Source organism: Haliotis rufescens, unplaced genomic scaffold, assembly GCF_023055435.1.
Source record: "Haliotis rufescens isolate VD_foot unplaced genomic scaffold, xgHalRufe1.0.p SCAF_4, whole genome shotgun sequence".
In the NCBI taxonomy this organism is placed as follows: Eukaryota; Metazoa; Mollusca; class Gastropoda; order Lepetellida; family Haliotidae; genus Haliotis; species Haliotis rufescens.
In genome coordinates, this window is record NW_025964112.1 from 11769731 (window position 1) to 11783269 (window position 13539).

The window sequence follows — 13539 nt, forward strand, 5'->3', positions numbered from 1 at the left end:
ATCCCATGCGTGTCGTTAGAGATGACTAACTGGATCGGATGGTCAGGCTGGCTGACTTGGTTGATGCATGTTGTCATATTCAAGTTGCTTGGATCGAAGCTCAGGATGTCAATCACTGGATTGTCTTGTCCAGATTTGATTATTTGCAGACTGCCGTCGTGTAGCTTGAATATTGCTGCGTTCAGCGGTACACAACAAACAAACATGGTATTTCCATGGTTATGAAACAAATATTTCATTGACAGCAACTGCCCTAACTTCGACCTGTGTGAGGATTGTGAGAGCAAGCCGGGGATCCACAACCAGGACCATGTGTTCCTCAAGCTGCGACGCCCGTGTCTGGATGCTGGACTGAAGGAGGGCCGCAAGGTGCCGCTGCTGAAACACCTGCTGTACGCAGACAACACGGAGAGACACACCGAGGAGCATGACCGACTCCGAGCCTGGAAGTAGGTGCCCATCATGTCATGATAGGAAACAAGGAAGCAATCCTTTTGTTGTATCAGGAAATAGATCGCTAGCATTTATTTACATAAAATATTTTTTTCATTTTATTGAATTTCAACTCACTTTCTGTGTCTTATACAGTTGTCGTAATAAAGACATTTGTTGTATTATAAAATGTTCTTCTGTAGGGATGAATATAGCCAGTTGCATTTTGTAATGGAAACTTGACAAAATCAACTGTAGATCTGCACATTATATATATTTGATCACTTTGGTGACATAATAACTAAAGCTGTGGATATGTTTATTTTTTGGGGCAGTGATTCGCTGTGTAGAGTTGCGTCCCTGGGGCATGCCAGAAACCTATGATTGTGGATTCGAATCCCGGTTCGCCCCGATTATGTTTCTAGGTTTGTCAGCACCATACCCGTGCTCGTGGGTTTTACCAAAGTGGTAAACATCCAAGGCCTGCATCACTTCGGGCTTTCTTCTCCCATTAAGCTGACATGCCGTGATATAACTGGAATACTGTTAAAAACGGCGTTAAACCCAACTCACTCACTCACTCATTATATATATTGTATTATATCCCTTTACATATATTATGTTCAAAAGATACCACCATTAATTAAGCAGTGTATATTGCGTTAGACAGAATAATGTTATGTTTCTACATGATTATCACATGTTGACTTGAATGCCTCAGTTCTGTTATCACATGTTGACTTGAATGCCTCAGTTCTGTTATCACATGTTGACTTGAATGCCTCAGTTCTGTTATCACATGCTGGCTTGAATGCCTCAGTTCTGTTATCACATGCTGGCTTGAATGCCTCAGTTCTGTTATCACATGCTGGCTTAAATGCCTCACTTCTGTTATCACATGCTGGCTTGAATGCTTCAGCCCTGTTATCACATCCTGTTTGGATTCCTCAGTGCGGTTATCACAAACTGTTTTCAATGTATGCAACTCCTTTGTTTCAGAGTGGCTGAGAAGTTGGCTCGACGCCAGGAGAAGATGAAGAAGCGTGAGGAGAAGGTGCAGGAGAAGCAGAAGAGGAAGGAGGACAAGCTGAAGCGCAAGCTGGAGAAGCTAGATGTACCCGCCATGAAGGACCATCCCCAGAAGAAGGAGAAGGTTGAGTCCAACGCACTCCCCCTGCCACAGTTCAAGTATCCCTATCAGTAAGTCCAACCACTCCATTTGCCATACTCCAACTACCTCCATTACTATGTTCTGAGACCACAAACTCCCTGCCACAGTTCAAGTACCTGTCAGTATGTTCAACCACTGCCTCTGCCACAGATCAAGTACCCCAATCAGTAAGGGAGAGACAACCCTCTCCCCTGCCACAGTTATGTCCCCACTCACCTTGCCACAGATCAAGTACCCCAATCAGTAAGAGAGAGACAATCCTCTCCCCTGCCACAGTTATGTCCCCACTCACCTTGCCACAGATCAAGTACCCCAATCAGTAAGGGAGAGACAATCCTCTCTCCTGCCACAGTTATGTCCCCACTTACCTTGCCACAGATCAAGTACCCCAATCAGTAAGGGAGAGACAACCCTCTCCCCTGCCACAGTTACGTTCCCTACTTGCCTTGCCACAGATCAAGTACCCCAATCAGTAAGGGAGAGACAATCCTCTCCCCTGCCACAGTTACGTTCCCCACTCACCTTGCCACAGATCAAGTACCCCAATCAGTAAGGGAGGGACAATCCTCTCCCCTGCCACAGTTATGTTCCCCACTCACCTTGCCACAGATCAAGTACCCCAATCAGTAATGGAGAGACAATCCTCTCTCCTGCCACAGTTATGTTCCCCACTCACCTTGCCACAGATCAAGTACCCCAATCAGTAAGGGAGAGACAACCCTCTCCCCTGCCACAGTTATGTTCCCCACTCACCTTGCCACAGATCAAGTACCCCAATCAGTAAGGGAGAGACAATCCTCTCCCCTGCCACAGTAATGTCCCCACTCACCTTGCCACAGATCAAGTATCTAGTAAGTGTGATGAAGCCCACTCCCCCAGCCATGGATTTCAATTGGAGATGAGTCTGTGCTTTGTCTACTATAAACTGCATTTTAAGGAACACATTTCCTGCATTTTGGGAACTGAGTTAGCGCTCTGCGCTCTGTTTTTTTTTTTAAAGTGATGTTGTTCCTTTATTGCAGGGTTCTGGGAGCTGAGTTTGTGCGAGACATCACGATCCCTGACTACACGCGTGTCCAGCCCGGAACTCGTATGCGGAAGACATGGAGGATGAAGAATACCGGCAGCCACCAGTGGTCAGCTTCCACCCAGGTCAGTGCCACCACACACAGGTGCCACCCTCACCATCTTGACCAGGGGTCATGTGTCTTGTACAAATTTCCAGAGCTCGATAAGGACCAACATGTCCCAACTTGTGTTGATTATGTGGCATGCTGATCTTGAATATTTTTAAGGGGTCCACAGTCAGTGCCCAAGACATTTTAGCCTTCTGTTTCAAACTTGTCTCTTGGCATCATTTTCGGTCCATTTTGGTTTTAACATATTGACCTCATGGGGATTCCAGGTTGGAATTGGCCCCCAGCAACCTATGCGGGTTGTAAGAGGCGACTTAATGGATCGGGTGGTCAGGCTCGCTGTCTTTGTTGATTCATGTCTTCTGTGAACCCCAACAGTGTTGATTGTTACTCACAATATCAATCACTGGATTGTCTGGTCATGATTCGATTATTTACAGGCTGCCTTCATATAGCTGGAATATGGCTGTGTGCAGCACACACAGACACACACACACACATTAACATATTGATTATTATTAGCTGTAATTTCTGGACTAAACAACACTTTACTAGACTCTGTTTCGGTGGTTGCATGCTGGTTAGAACTGTTACGAAGTGATTCATTTGGCATGGTTACATTTTCAGGCTTACACAAAATCTGCCTATACCTTGCAGATGTCACCTTATAAATGTCATTAAGATAAATTTGGTTGAAAAGATTGCTCAGTGGTGAACAATGGTAAATCTCAGCACACAAAGCATTTTAAGAGGGGTCCAGATGAAGTCCTTGTTCTCCATGATGTACAGGAAGTGATGTGTTTGTTGGTTGCAGCTGCGACTGATGTGGGGCACCATCCCTGCCCCCAAGACTGAAGTGTTTGTCCCTGCCCTGCCCCCCAGCCAGGAGGGCAACATCACTGTGGAGCTGATCGCCCCAGAGGACCCAGGTCAGTTACAACTTCACTGCCAGTACACCCTGCTTGTTGTGAAAGTCAGTGAGATGGGGATGAGGTAGTCATCATGGCTGATGGAAGGGTGGTTTTATGAAGTCAAAATTAACTGACTGATCTGTATGTTAGGGGCGTATTTTATGCTCACTCTCTAAAGAATATGCAGATGATATGCTCTACCTCTCTCAAACCTAGAGGGATGGTGGGTTAGCCTAGTGGTTAAAACAGTCTGGTTCAATCCCCCATATGGGTACAATGTTTCAAGCCTATTTCTGGCTCCCCTGCCATGATATTGCTGGAATATTGCTAAAAGCGATGTAAAACCATTCTCAGTCTTGCTAAAACCAAGGCTTAACGTGTTAGTTAAATATGAAAACTACACCACAAGGCAGGTGTATATATTCATGGGTGAGGATTGTACACAAATTGATAAAGTCCTTGATGTTTACCCCTTGAGTTGATCCAGTCCTGTGTAGAATAAAGAATTAGTTTGGAGTGACAGATGATGGTGGTGTGGATAAGTAAGATACAATAAGGGAAGTTAATAAAGATTTATTGATGATTGCAGGAAGATACCAGAGTCACTGGAAGCTGTTTGACCGAGGGGTGAACTTCGGCCACAGAGTGTGGTGCTCCATTGCTGTGGAGCCCAAAGAAGTCCTGGAGCCGACACGTCCGGACCAGCTGAAGATGGTGGAGTCCACAGAGGGACAGACAGAAGCACAGACAACTGTAGCCTGCAAGGAAGAAGAGGAGGACCCAGAGGAGAAGTTTGAGGAGGTATTGTCCTTGAGACATTTTGAGTGCATGATGAGTGACTAGACATTCTACCTGCCATTGTACACCTGTGAAGATTCCGGTGTAGAATAGGTCTTCAGCAACCCATACTTGCCGTAAAAGGCGACTATGCTTGTCGTAAAAGGCGACTAACGGGTTCGGGTGGTCAGGCTTGCTGACTTGGTTGATATGTGGATCGATGCTCATGCTGTCAATCACTGGATTGTCTGGTTCAGACTCGATTATTTACAGACCGGCGTCATATAGCTGGAATATTGCTGAGTGCGGCGTTAAACAACAAACAAACAAACCTGCCATTGTAATTGATAACTTCAGATGGTGTTGTGTGTCAAGTTTACTGAGTGAGAGTATTACTCACTTAAGTCCCTAAATGTTACTGTTTACTGACTAATTTATCACTCAGGACCGTTTTTGTATGTTGAATACATCATAGCTGTTTTTGGGGTTGTAAACAAATCCTTATTTACACAATTTGCCATATTCTATCAAGTCCAGGGCCATGTTCCACACAGTGATCTTAGAGCTAAGACAATCATAATTCATATATGTTAACATAGACAAACGGCAGTCGTAGCATGAACATCGCTTTGTGGATCGGGCCTCTGTGGGTGGTCTGGCTGGACCATCTTGTGATGCATTCGTATTAGTTGAAGAAATTTTTTGATCTGGAGTAGGACATCAGAATGTTTGTATACTGATCCCACTATTTGTTTTTCCTCTGCAGCCCCAGGTTGATGATCCAGCCGAAGAAATTTTCCTTGAGGCTGTGGAAGAGAAACAGACAACCCCTTTCATCATGGCCTCCAAGCTTGTCCCTGCCACTGTTATCCCAGAAGTCAAGGAAGAGGCAGTGGTTGAGGTCAAGGTCAAGGTCGAAGAGAATGAGGTTAAAGTGGAAGAGAGTGAGGCCAAGGTCACAGAGAGTGTGGCTACACAGGTGGAAACTCAGGTGTTGGAGGCGGTGAGCAAAGCTGGCTTGTCCAAATTTGGTGAAGCTACTGCAGTAGAGGGCGTGGTTGACCTACTTTCCTTTGAGTTCCTTGATCTGTCGGATAGGAAGACCTCCAAGGCCTCACAGACTGCGACCCCCAACAACACTCCTCTTGGTGAGTATTGTACATGACGTAGGAGGGAGTTTGGTTTATTGCTGTGACAGTTTAATGTGAAGGAAAGTCAAAGGGATGACACTGATTGACCATGAAATGTCATTTTGTTTTTTAAATCAAGACCAGCTGATCTAGGTATTATGGCCAAGGGGCAGAACCCACAATTAAAACTTGGCAGTTTGCAAATGATAATTTTGCTGCCATTATTGTCATACCAAGCAGCAACAAACAGTCCTCGACTTTATCCACAAGCTTGGAGCATCAGTCCAATATATTTTCATTCTGTTAGTTTTAGTTTTGTTTTGATGCCTATGACGTGCATGTGGCACGTCCCTCACGATAATTGATGATGTGGGGTATGTATTTCAGATGTGAGTCCTCCTAAGTCTCCAGCTCCAGAGCCCTTTATTCCTGCAACAGTGTCCAACAGCAGCAGCGTGGAGCTTGTGGGCAGCGAGGCTGAGAATAACCTGCCCCACCTCACCGAGTACGTCCAGCAGAGGATGGCCAGCCTGGAGCTGAAACCAGGTACATGTCTCCATGTGATACTCATCTCAGTGTCTCAGTAAGACTGAAGACAGATTAGCTTGATTTGCAACTGTTTGCTTAAAGCCACAGTCATCAGTTGTGATTTAGACTGCACAATCCAGTGATTGATTTTATGAGCAACGTGATACAATCACACATAATCAGCTATGTCTCTGAGTCTTACCTCCCGATCCATTTAGTGCCTCTTTCAACAACCATACGTCAAGATTGAGGTCTGTACTTGAGATCAAATCTCAAGATATCACTAGAGATTGTTTCCTAGCTGTACATGTACAACAGCTTTTGTCCCACGATATGAAGGGTATTGAAGATTCTACATGGATGATTGTTATATTGAAAAGTAAATAACTGAAATCCTTTTTTGTTTCAGATACATTTGATGAAGCTGACATTGAGTCTCTGAGCAGCCTGTCTCTGTCTGACGATGACTCTGATGACTACTGCATCGTCCCCTTGCCCGACTGCTTCAACACTGAGATGCCTCTCACACGCTCGGCGGCTGGACCACTGGATGACAACCAGAACGAGATTGGGGTTCCAGGTGAGACCCGAGAATCTGTTCTCTTTGTACAAAGACCGCCCCCGTGGTCTAGTGGTAGAGCGATCGCCCAGAGAGCGGAAGGTCCAGGGTTCGATTATTTGCATTGTTGCACTGACTTGTTGCTTAGGGAAGTTTGCAAACACTTGAAACATCAAAGCTTGGATTTAGTAGCCAGACAGTAGGAACATCTTGCAGAAAATATTCTCAGTGAAAAAAGATTTCCCCCAATATCCATGCCTGAATTTAATGGGTAATATTGCGATTCGATATAGGCATGGCTCGGGAAGCTGAAAGTAGGAAGAAAATATGTTTAGTAACTTGTCATTGGCATGTGAAATGACAGCTAATCGGATGGAAGTTTCAACAAGGATATTATGGAGGACAGCACCTTGGATATAATCAATATGCTTATCAGCACTTCCTATAATCAGAAGACCTGTCAAGTTTAAGCTCTGTATGTGATTTTCAAGTCACTAAATCTATCACCTGTAATATCATGAATATATTTTTACCAAAAATTATAATAAAAAGAAATAGTGTTAAATAGGAAATATATTTTCAACTGATAATTTAGAGACATTGTTCACAGACTTTGGTTCAGGTAAATTGCTGTAGTGTAAATATTGATAATGGAACAGGCTGACACTTCCTTCCTTCTGTCATCCAGATGAGAATCTGTCAGAGGAAAGGAGTGTTACTCCTCAGCCCTCGCTGGACGAAATCCTCACCACGTCCAGTGTAGTCTCAACACCAGCTCTGGACCCTGAGCCAGCAGCCCAGAGACAGGAGGTCATGGCCCCACCACAGGAAGTAGAAGGGGAACAACTCCAGCTGGATGAGACTGAGACAAAGCAGAAGCAGTTTGAGGAGGAGGAGGAGGAGGAGGAGGCGGGAGAGGAAGGAGCAGCTTCCGCAGCTGTGCCGATGCAGACAGCCAGGGTCGTGGATGAGAATCAGAACTCAGAAGAGGATAGGGAGGGAACATCTCCTGTTCAGTCTACGTAAGTTATTTGAAGCTGTCATAAAATCTTGTGTTGATCTGGTTTCAGTGTCCAAGAGTCCATATTTTAGACCGCTGACAGATGGTTGTACTATGTATATGAATATCGTTTTGAAATGGTAGTGATTATAAGAGTGTCCTTTCTGTCATGAATATTTCCTATGATGAATTGGATTGATATCTTTTGCCAAATCCCTTAAAACTTTTTTTTATATTATACTGATTTACAATTGGAACCTGGTTTATGTTAAGTTTTTCTTTGTTTGTTTGTTGTTTGATGCTGCACTCAGCAACATTCGAGCTATGTGATGGCAACCTGTACAATCAGTGGACCAGATAAACCAGCAACATGCTATCACACAAGTGGCCCAGTCGTCTAAGGCGCCACGATTCGCTGTGCAGAGTTGCGTCCCTTGGGGACGTCAGAAACCTATGATTGTGGGTTCGAATCCCGGTTCGCCCCGATCATGTTTCTAGGTTTGTCAGCACCATACCTGTGCTTGTGGGTTTCACCGAAGTGGTAAATGTCTGAGACCTGCATCACTTGGGGCTTTCCTCCTACATTAAGCTGACACTCAGTGATATAACTGGAATACCGTTAAAAGCGGCGTTAAACCCAACTCACTCACTCACTATCACACAAGTTCCCAAGCCTCACCACCCAATCGAATAAGTCGTTTCATAGCAGGTTACTCTGGACCAATTCTAACCAGGAATCTGCTCAGAAGTTACTCTAAAGAAAACTGTACAGATAGTAATCTAGGGCTAAAGATTTGTAGTGTATGATGAAATGCTTGATACTACAGTTACATAGTGTGTTGATTATCAGAGTTGAAATGTACGGTTCATTCTGTTCTGTTACAGTCCATCAGAATTTGTGAACCAGCTGTTCCACACAGCTATCGTCGCGGCAACGAAGGCTGGCGCCAAAGCCTACAGCACCACCAAGGATGTGTTCAACTCTATGCAGGCCAAACAGGTATGTGAGGTCTGTGGGTTAGGTTGAGTACCCCATGTCTGTGCAGGGTTGTTCGTCATTGTCGTGATAGAGTTCTTTGATTGTGGGTTCAAATCCCAGATCCACCTGTACATGGTTGTTGGTTTGTCACCACCCATCCATGATTGTGGGTTTCATCAAAGTAGCAAAAGTCCAAGGTCTGCAACATTTAGTTATCTCATTCCAGATTAGACTGGTGCATCAACTGTATTGTTCAGTGATGTTTGTGCTGTAAAAGCAGCAAAGCAGTTTGCAAGAAAACTACATGTTGATATTAATAATATAGCTTTTTATAATAGGTATGTGTCTAAAAATTAACAAGTAACTGAAGTCATTTTGAAATTTTGAATTGCACCGTTCTGTATCGGAAAACAAAGATTACCTGGTACCAGTGATAGAAATGAATTCAAGGGCTTCAATAGATGCACCAGCATTTTAAAAATTTGAAATTTCTATTGCACCCTTATGTATGACAATACCATTTCAGTCTGCTGACCTTGAAATGAAAAATCAAAAGAAGAAAAACATCAAAATGACAGGGGTTAATTTTATACCGCTGGCAGTAAAGATCTCTTCAAGAGAAATAATAATCCAAGCGATTTTTATGTCTAAAAGAGCATTTTTTTCATGATAAATTGTCAGTACATGTCAAATAATTACAATATTTATAAGGAACCAAACTAGGCCAAATTATTCATATTTTGTATTAGATACCAATCTAAATCGGACTTTAACATGATAAAAATCCAATACAATGCATATATTAGAAACATAATTTTTCACTATCAAAGTCTGTTAAAAAAAAGAAAGAAAATAAACATCTGACCTTATGAATTTATATGTCTAAGTGCATTTAATTACCCCCCAAAAAACAACAAAACAATAAAAAACAAACCAAAAACAACAAAACAAACAAGAAACAAAAAAACCCAGCAAACAAACAAACAACAAACAGACCTAACTATACTTCTGCCTACCATGTATACAAACTCCTTCCTCTTACAGTGGAAACATAATGAGAATGGTTGGACACCTCCCAAGAACACCTGGACACCCGCTGAGAGTACTTGGACACCCCCAGAGGACAATTATGTCCCCCCTCAGAGCACTTGGACTGGTCCAAACCCCCAAGAGCCCAAGCCTGTGACCAGTAGTGACCCCATGGTCCGTCTGATGGAGATGGGCTTCTGCAACCGTGAGCTGAACAAGGGTCTGCTGGAACGTTTCAATGGAGATCTGGAGCCTGTCATTCAGGAGCTCCTGCAGCAGGCGGACAGTGATTGGTCAGCTGCCCGACATGGATTAGCCAATCAGTGACCTGCGTTACCAGACGGGAGAGAAAGACTGAGCGAATGATCATGTCGAAAGGAGAGCGATAGTTTCTATTTGAACAGCGTCTGGTTTGTTGTGTGGAGTGTGATGGAATTTCGACTGGTTGGAACAGAAACATGGAATGATGTACATAGTTGGAGTGAAGATGTAGAATAGGATATTAGCATATGTTCACTTGTACAGCGATCACACGAACAAGCAAATTTTTTATCATACATATACACTGATGTCATTCACATGCTTCTAGAATTTGTTTTTGTGTATCTCCAGTTCTCCCCAGTACTGACTGGAAAACCTTGTTCATGGGATTACACTGAGAGTTGATCTTGTCTTTATTTAGCTTTGAAATTGATAATTTAGCTTTGAAATTGAATTTAAATTATGGGATGTACTGTCAATGTTCTATCTCAGATTCTTTGTTTAGATAGGCTCTTTGAGATATGTTATGATTTCATGTTATTGATATGATGAGTGAAATATTTAATACAATTATTGCTTTTCCAAGTAGTTTCTTTGTTTTATATTATATGCATTAATGATTGGTTGGACAAGAAATTTGGGCTCAATACACAAGGATTACATTTGAGTAATGATTAAATTACCCTAGTCTGTAGATCTGTAAGCTTTGACATATCATTATAAGTCTAATGTGATACATTGTTTATTTGCAATGTTTGGTGTGTTCTGTGTCTGGTTGTAAACTTAAGGTCAAGGTGTATTGTAACGTATGTAAAACTGTGATACAATAGCTAAAAGATGGGTACTTGGATACAAGCATTAAACTGAGATACCGTATCTAATACTGTGTGTGTACTTCTAGTCCAGTTGACTCTGTTTCTACGCCTGTTTCTCAACTACCAAAATTTCGTTCTACTCTTTTAGAGGAAAGTGTTCAGTTCAGTTTTCGAACGCAGGGCTTGAGATCTCTCCGTAGCATTATTGATATGGTCACATCAAATTAATAATTCGTTCATTGGAATCACTATTACAATTTTCGAAAACTATGTTTCAGATTTTGAATGAAATGTATAGATTGTTTGCAGAATTATTTAAGAATTGTTACTAAGAATGAAACAACAGTATGCCAAAGAAAAGCACACATGCTTACCTGAGTTGGACAAATATTACAACTGGAAAGTGGAAATGTCTTTTAACATATTCACTTAGTTCGTGGCATTTATCATATCACTTGCTCACTAATGCATCTTTATTTAGATATAAACCTGAACCCAAAATGCAGATGCTTAAGGCAGTCATCATCAATCCCATTTGGGTCAAGCTACTGGTAGTGAAGACTCATACCTAGTGAAGACTCGTGCCTATTGAAGACTCGTGCCTAATTAAACTAGTTATCTCTGAACGGTTTTATCATGTTTAAGCTTGTATCTGTATGCTCCTGCAGTGGTGATTAGCTTGTATATATTCCTAACACTGAAGAGCACCCTGTATAACCAACCATCTGTGTGTGGAAGCTTTGATGTTGTATGCTTGAGATCGATGAGAGAAAGAGGAAATCTTCATGTTTGTCTGAAGTCTTTCAATGACAAATTTGTCTAATAAAGTCAAATAAAATATTTTGAAAAAATAAAATAAAATTATGACAGTTATCATATTCAAGTAAAGAAATATGAATGCATCACTAAAAAGAATATTTCACACAGATTTTGAAAAGTTGGTTGACAATTTATGATTATTCTAAATATTTATGAATGTATTTTGTTTTAATTAATTTGTTAGCCATGTTTTTCTTGAGGTATATTTGGACATGTGGGGACTTTTCTGAACTTATGTAAGAAAAATGTGTTTGTTAATCTGCAATTTACTTAACTGTAATCGCAGACCTCAGCAACAAAGTGCTATTGTAGATAACTTGAAGGTTTATCATTGTACTCAGTGGTATATGCAAATGTTTCATCTTAGGGGATAGTCTTGTTTATTTATTATGCATGAGTTTCTTGTCATTTTACAGTTAGAGTTTCCATGTTGGGAAAAGCTATGTCAGACATTTTTGAAAAGGTGATTTTTTATCTTGCTTTTTGTTGATCTAATAAGTATTCACAAACATCTGCCATCGTTTTGGTTTTGGCAAACTTTCGAGAAGCTGAAGAGGGCATTATTATAAATGTACCTTCGTTTTCATTGATTCAGAAGTTGTAACACAAACATGCCATCATTTTCGTTTTTCTTATGGCATATATTGAAATTATTCAGCTCAGCAGCTTACAATATTGAGTACTGCATTCAGTTTCATTGGCTGTCTCCATTGATAAAAGCTTGCCAGCATGTTTTCACCAATCTATACCTCATTTGCATATAAGTTGTCTATATCTGTGTAGGATATATTTTGTTTTGTCGACTTGCCTCCCTTGTAAACATGTACAGGAATATTAACCCATGTATGCTTGTTTCTCCTGGTAAATTGAAGCTTCTTTATTTAGTTTATAGAAACTCAGCATTGTGAAGTTCATCTACCTATTAAATTTAAACAGTTTTGTTTGACCTGGAGGTGTATGGAGACAGGTAGCCAATGTCTGTGTTTAACCCCTATTCATAAGGTGATAAAAATAGTTGTTTCCCAGACACTTGAAGTATTTCAAAAATGATTCTTCACGAAAGCATTAATGTTTGTTTATGGTTTGAAATGAATCACACCATATTTTGTCTTTTTCCAAATGACAAAATATCTGGTCTGAGGGAGTCAGTGATGAAACCCGTCCTCAGTTACTGATTATTGATGATAATTTCCTGAGGACTACTTGATTATGCAATTTCCAGGCAAACAGACTTGTTTTGAATTTATAATTTTGGTATTGGTGCCAAGGTGGTGTGACTAAAGACATATAGTTTGAACTTTCTTGTTGTTATTATTATGTATGCTATTTTATTCAATAGTTTCCTAAAAAAGATGTTTGTTTCAGGATGATTTGTAAATTGTTCATGTTACGATGCTGGTAGACAAAGCCCAGATCTGTCAGACGAAAAATGATTAGATTTTGTAATTCATCTTTGTATCTGAGTGGAGAAATGATTCATCAACAACAGGTAACATAGCTCTAGAAATTTCGCTGTGAATGTTGATATTATGTTTCTGTGAAATTTGACTTGTTTTTTGTGTCTTTGTTTGGATTTGAAGACTTCCCTCACAGTAATAAAATGTCATGTTCAATTTGACTTGCATCTGTCTTCACTTTGGAAGGTGTAACTATTGATACACATATGCATGATGATATTAGGCTTAAAAAATAAAAGAATGGGTTCTCAGGCAATGACTTTTGAAAACATAGTGCAGATGGAGGGGGGAGGGAGGGTGAGGGGGAGATTATCAAACCATACTACATATGCTTTCAAAAGGGTGAGGGTACGGACCCCTTCTATCATACGCCAGAGACCCAGCACCTGCCGACGTTGTCCAGCTTGGGGTAGCTCTTCAGGCAGAATGGGGGCGGTCGGGTAGCCTAGTGGTTAAAGCGTTGGCTCGTCACGCCGAAGACCCGGGTTCGATTCCCGACATGGGTTCAATGTGTGAAGCCCATTTCTGGTGTCCA

The 13539-nt window shown here is 41.5% G+C and overlaps 1 protein-coding gene across 1 annotated transcript in view; it reads left to right on the top strand.

Annotated features, from left to right (window-relative positions):
- Positions 1 to 13160, top strand: part of LOC124112297 (next to BRCA1 gene 1 protein-like) — a 29491-nt gene extending 16331 nt beyond the window's left edge. The window contains exons 9-19 of the mRNA XM_046472331.2: positions 246 to 449; positions 1432 to 1632; positions 2626 to 2755; positions 3554 to 3668; positions 4240 to 4451; positions 5194 to 5575; positions 5945 to 6103; positions 6495 to 6665; positions 7333 to 7666; positions 8530 to 8644; positions 9668 to 13160. Of these exons, the coding sequence (XP_046328287.2) occupies positions 246 to 449; positions 1432 to 1632; positions 2626 to 2755; positions 3554 to 3668; positions 4240 to 4451; positions 5194 to 5575; positions 5945 to 6103; positions 6495 to 6665; positions 7333 to 7666; positions 8530 to 8644; positions 9668 to 9979 (2335 nt within the window). The 3' untranslated portion in view covers positions 9980 to 13160. The remainder of the gene's footprint in view (positions 1 to 245; positions 450 to 1431; positions 1633 to 2625; positions 2756 to 3553; positions 3669 to 4239; positions 4452 to 5193; positions 5576 to 5944; positions 6104 to 6494; positions 6666 to 7332; positions 7667 to 8529; positions 8645 to 9667) is intronic.
- The last annotated feature ends 379 nt before the right edge of the window (positions 13161 to 13539 follow it).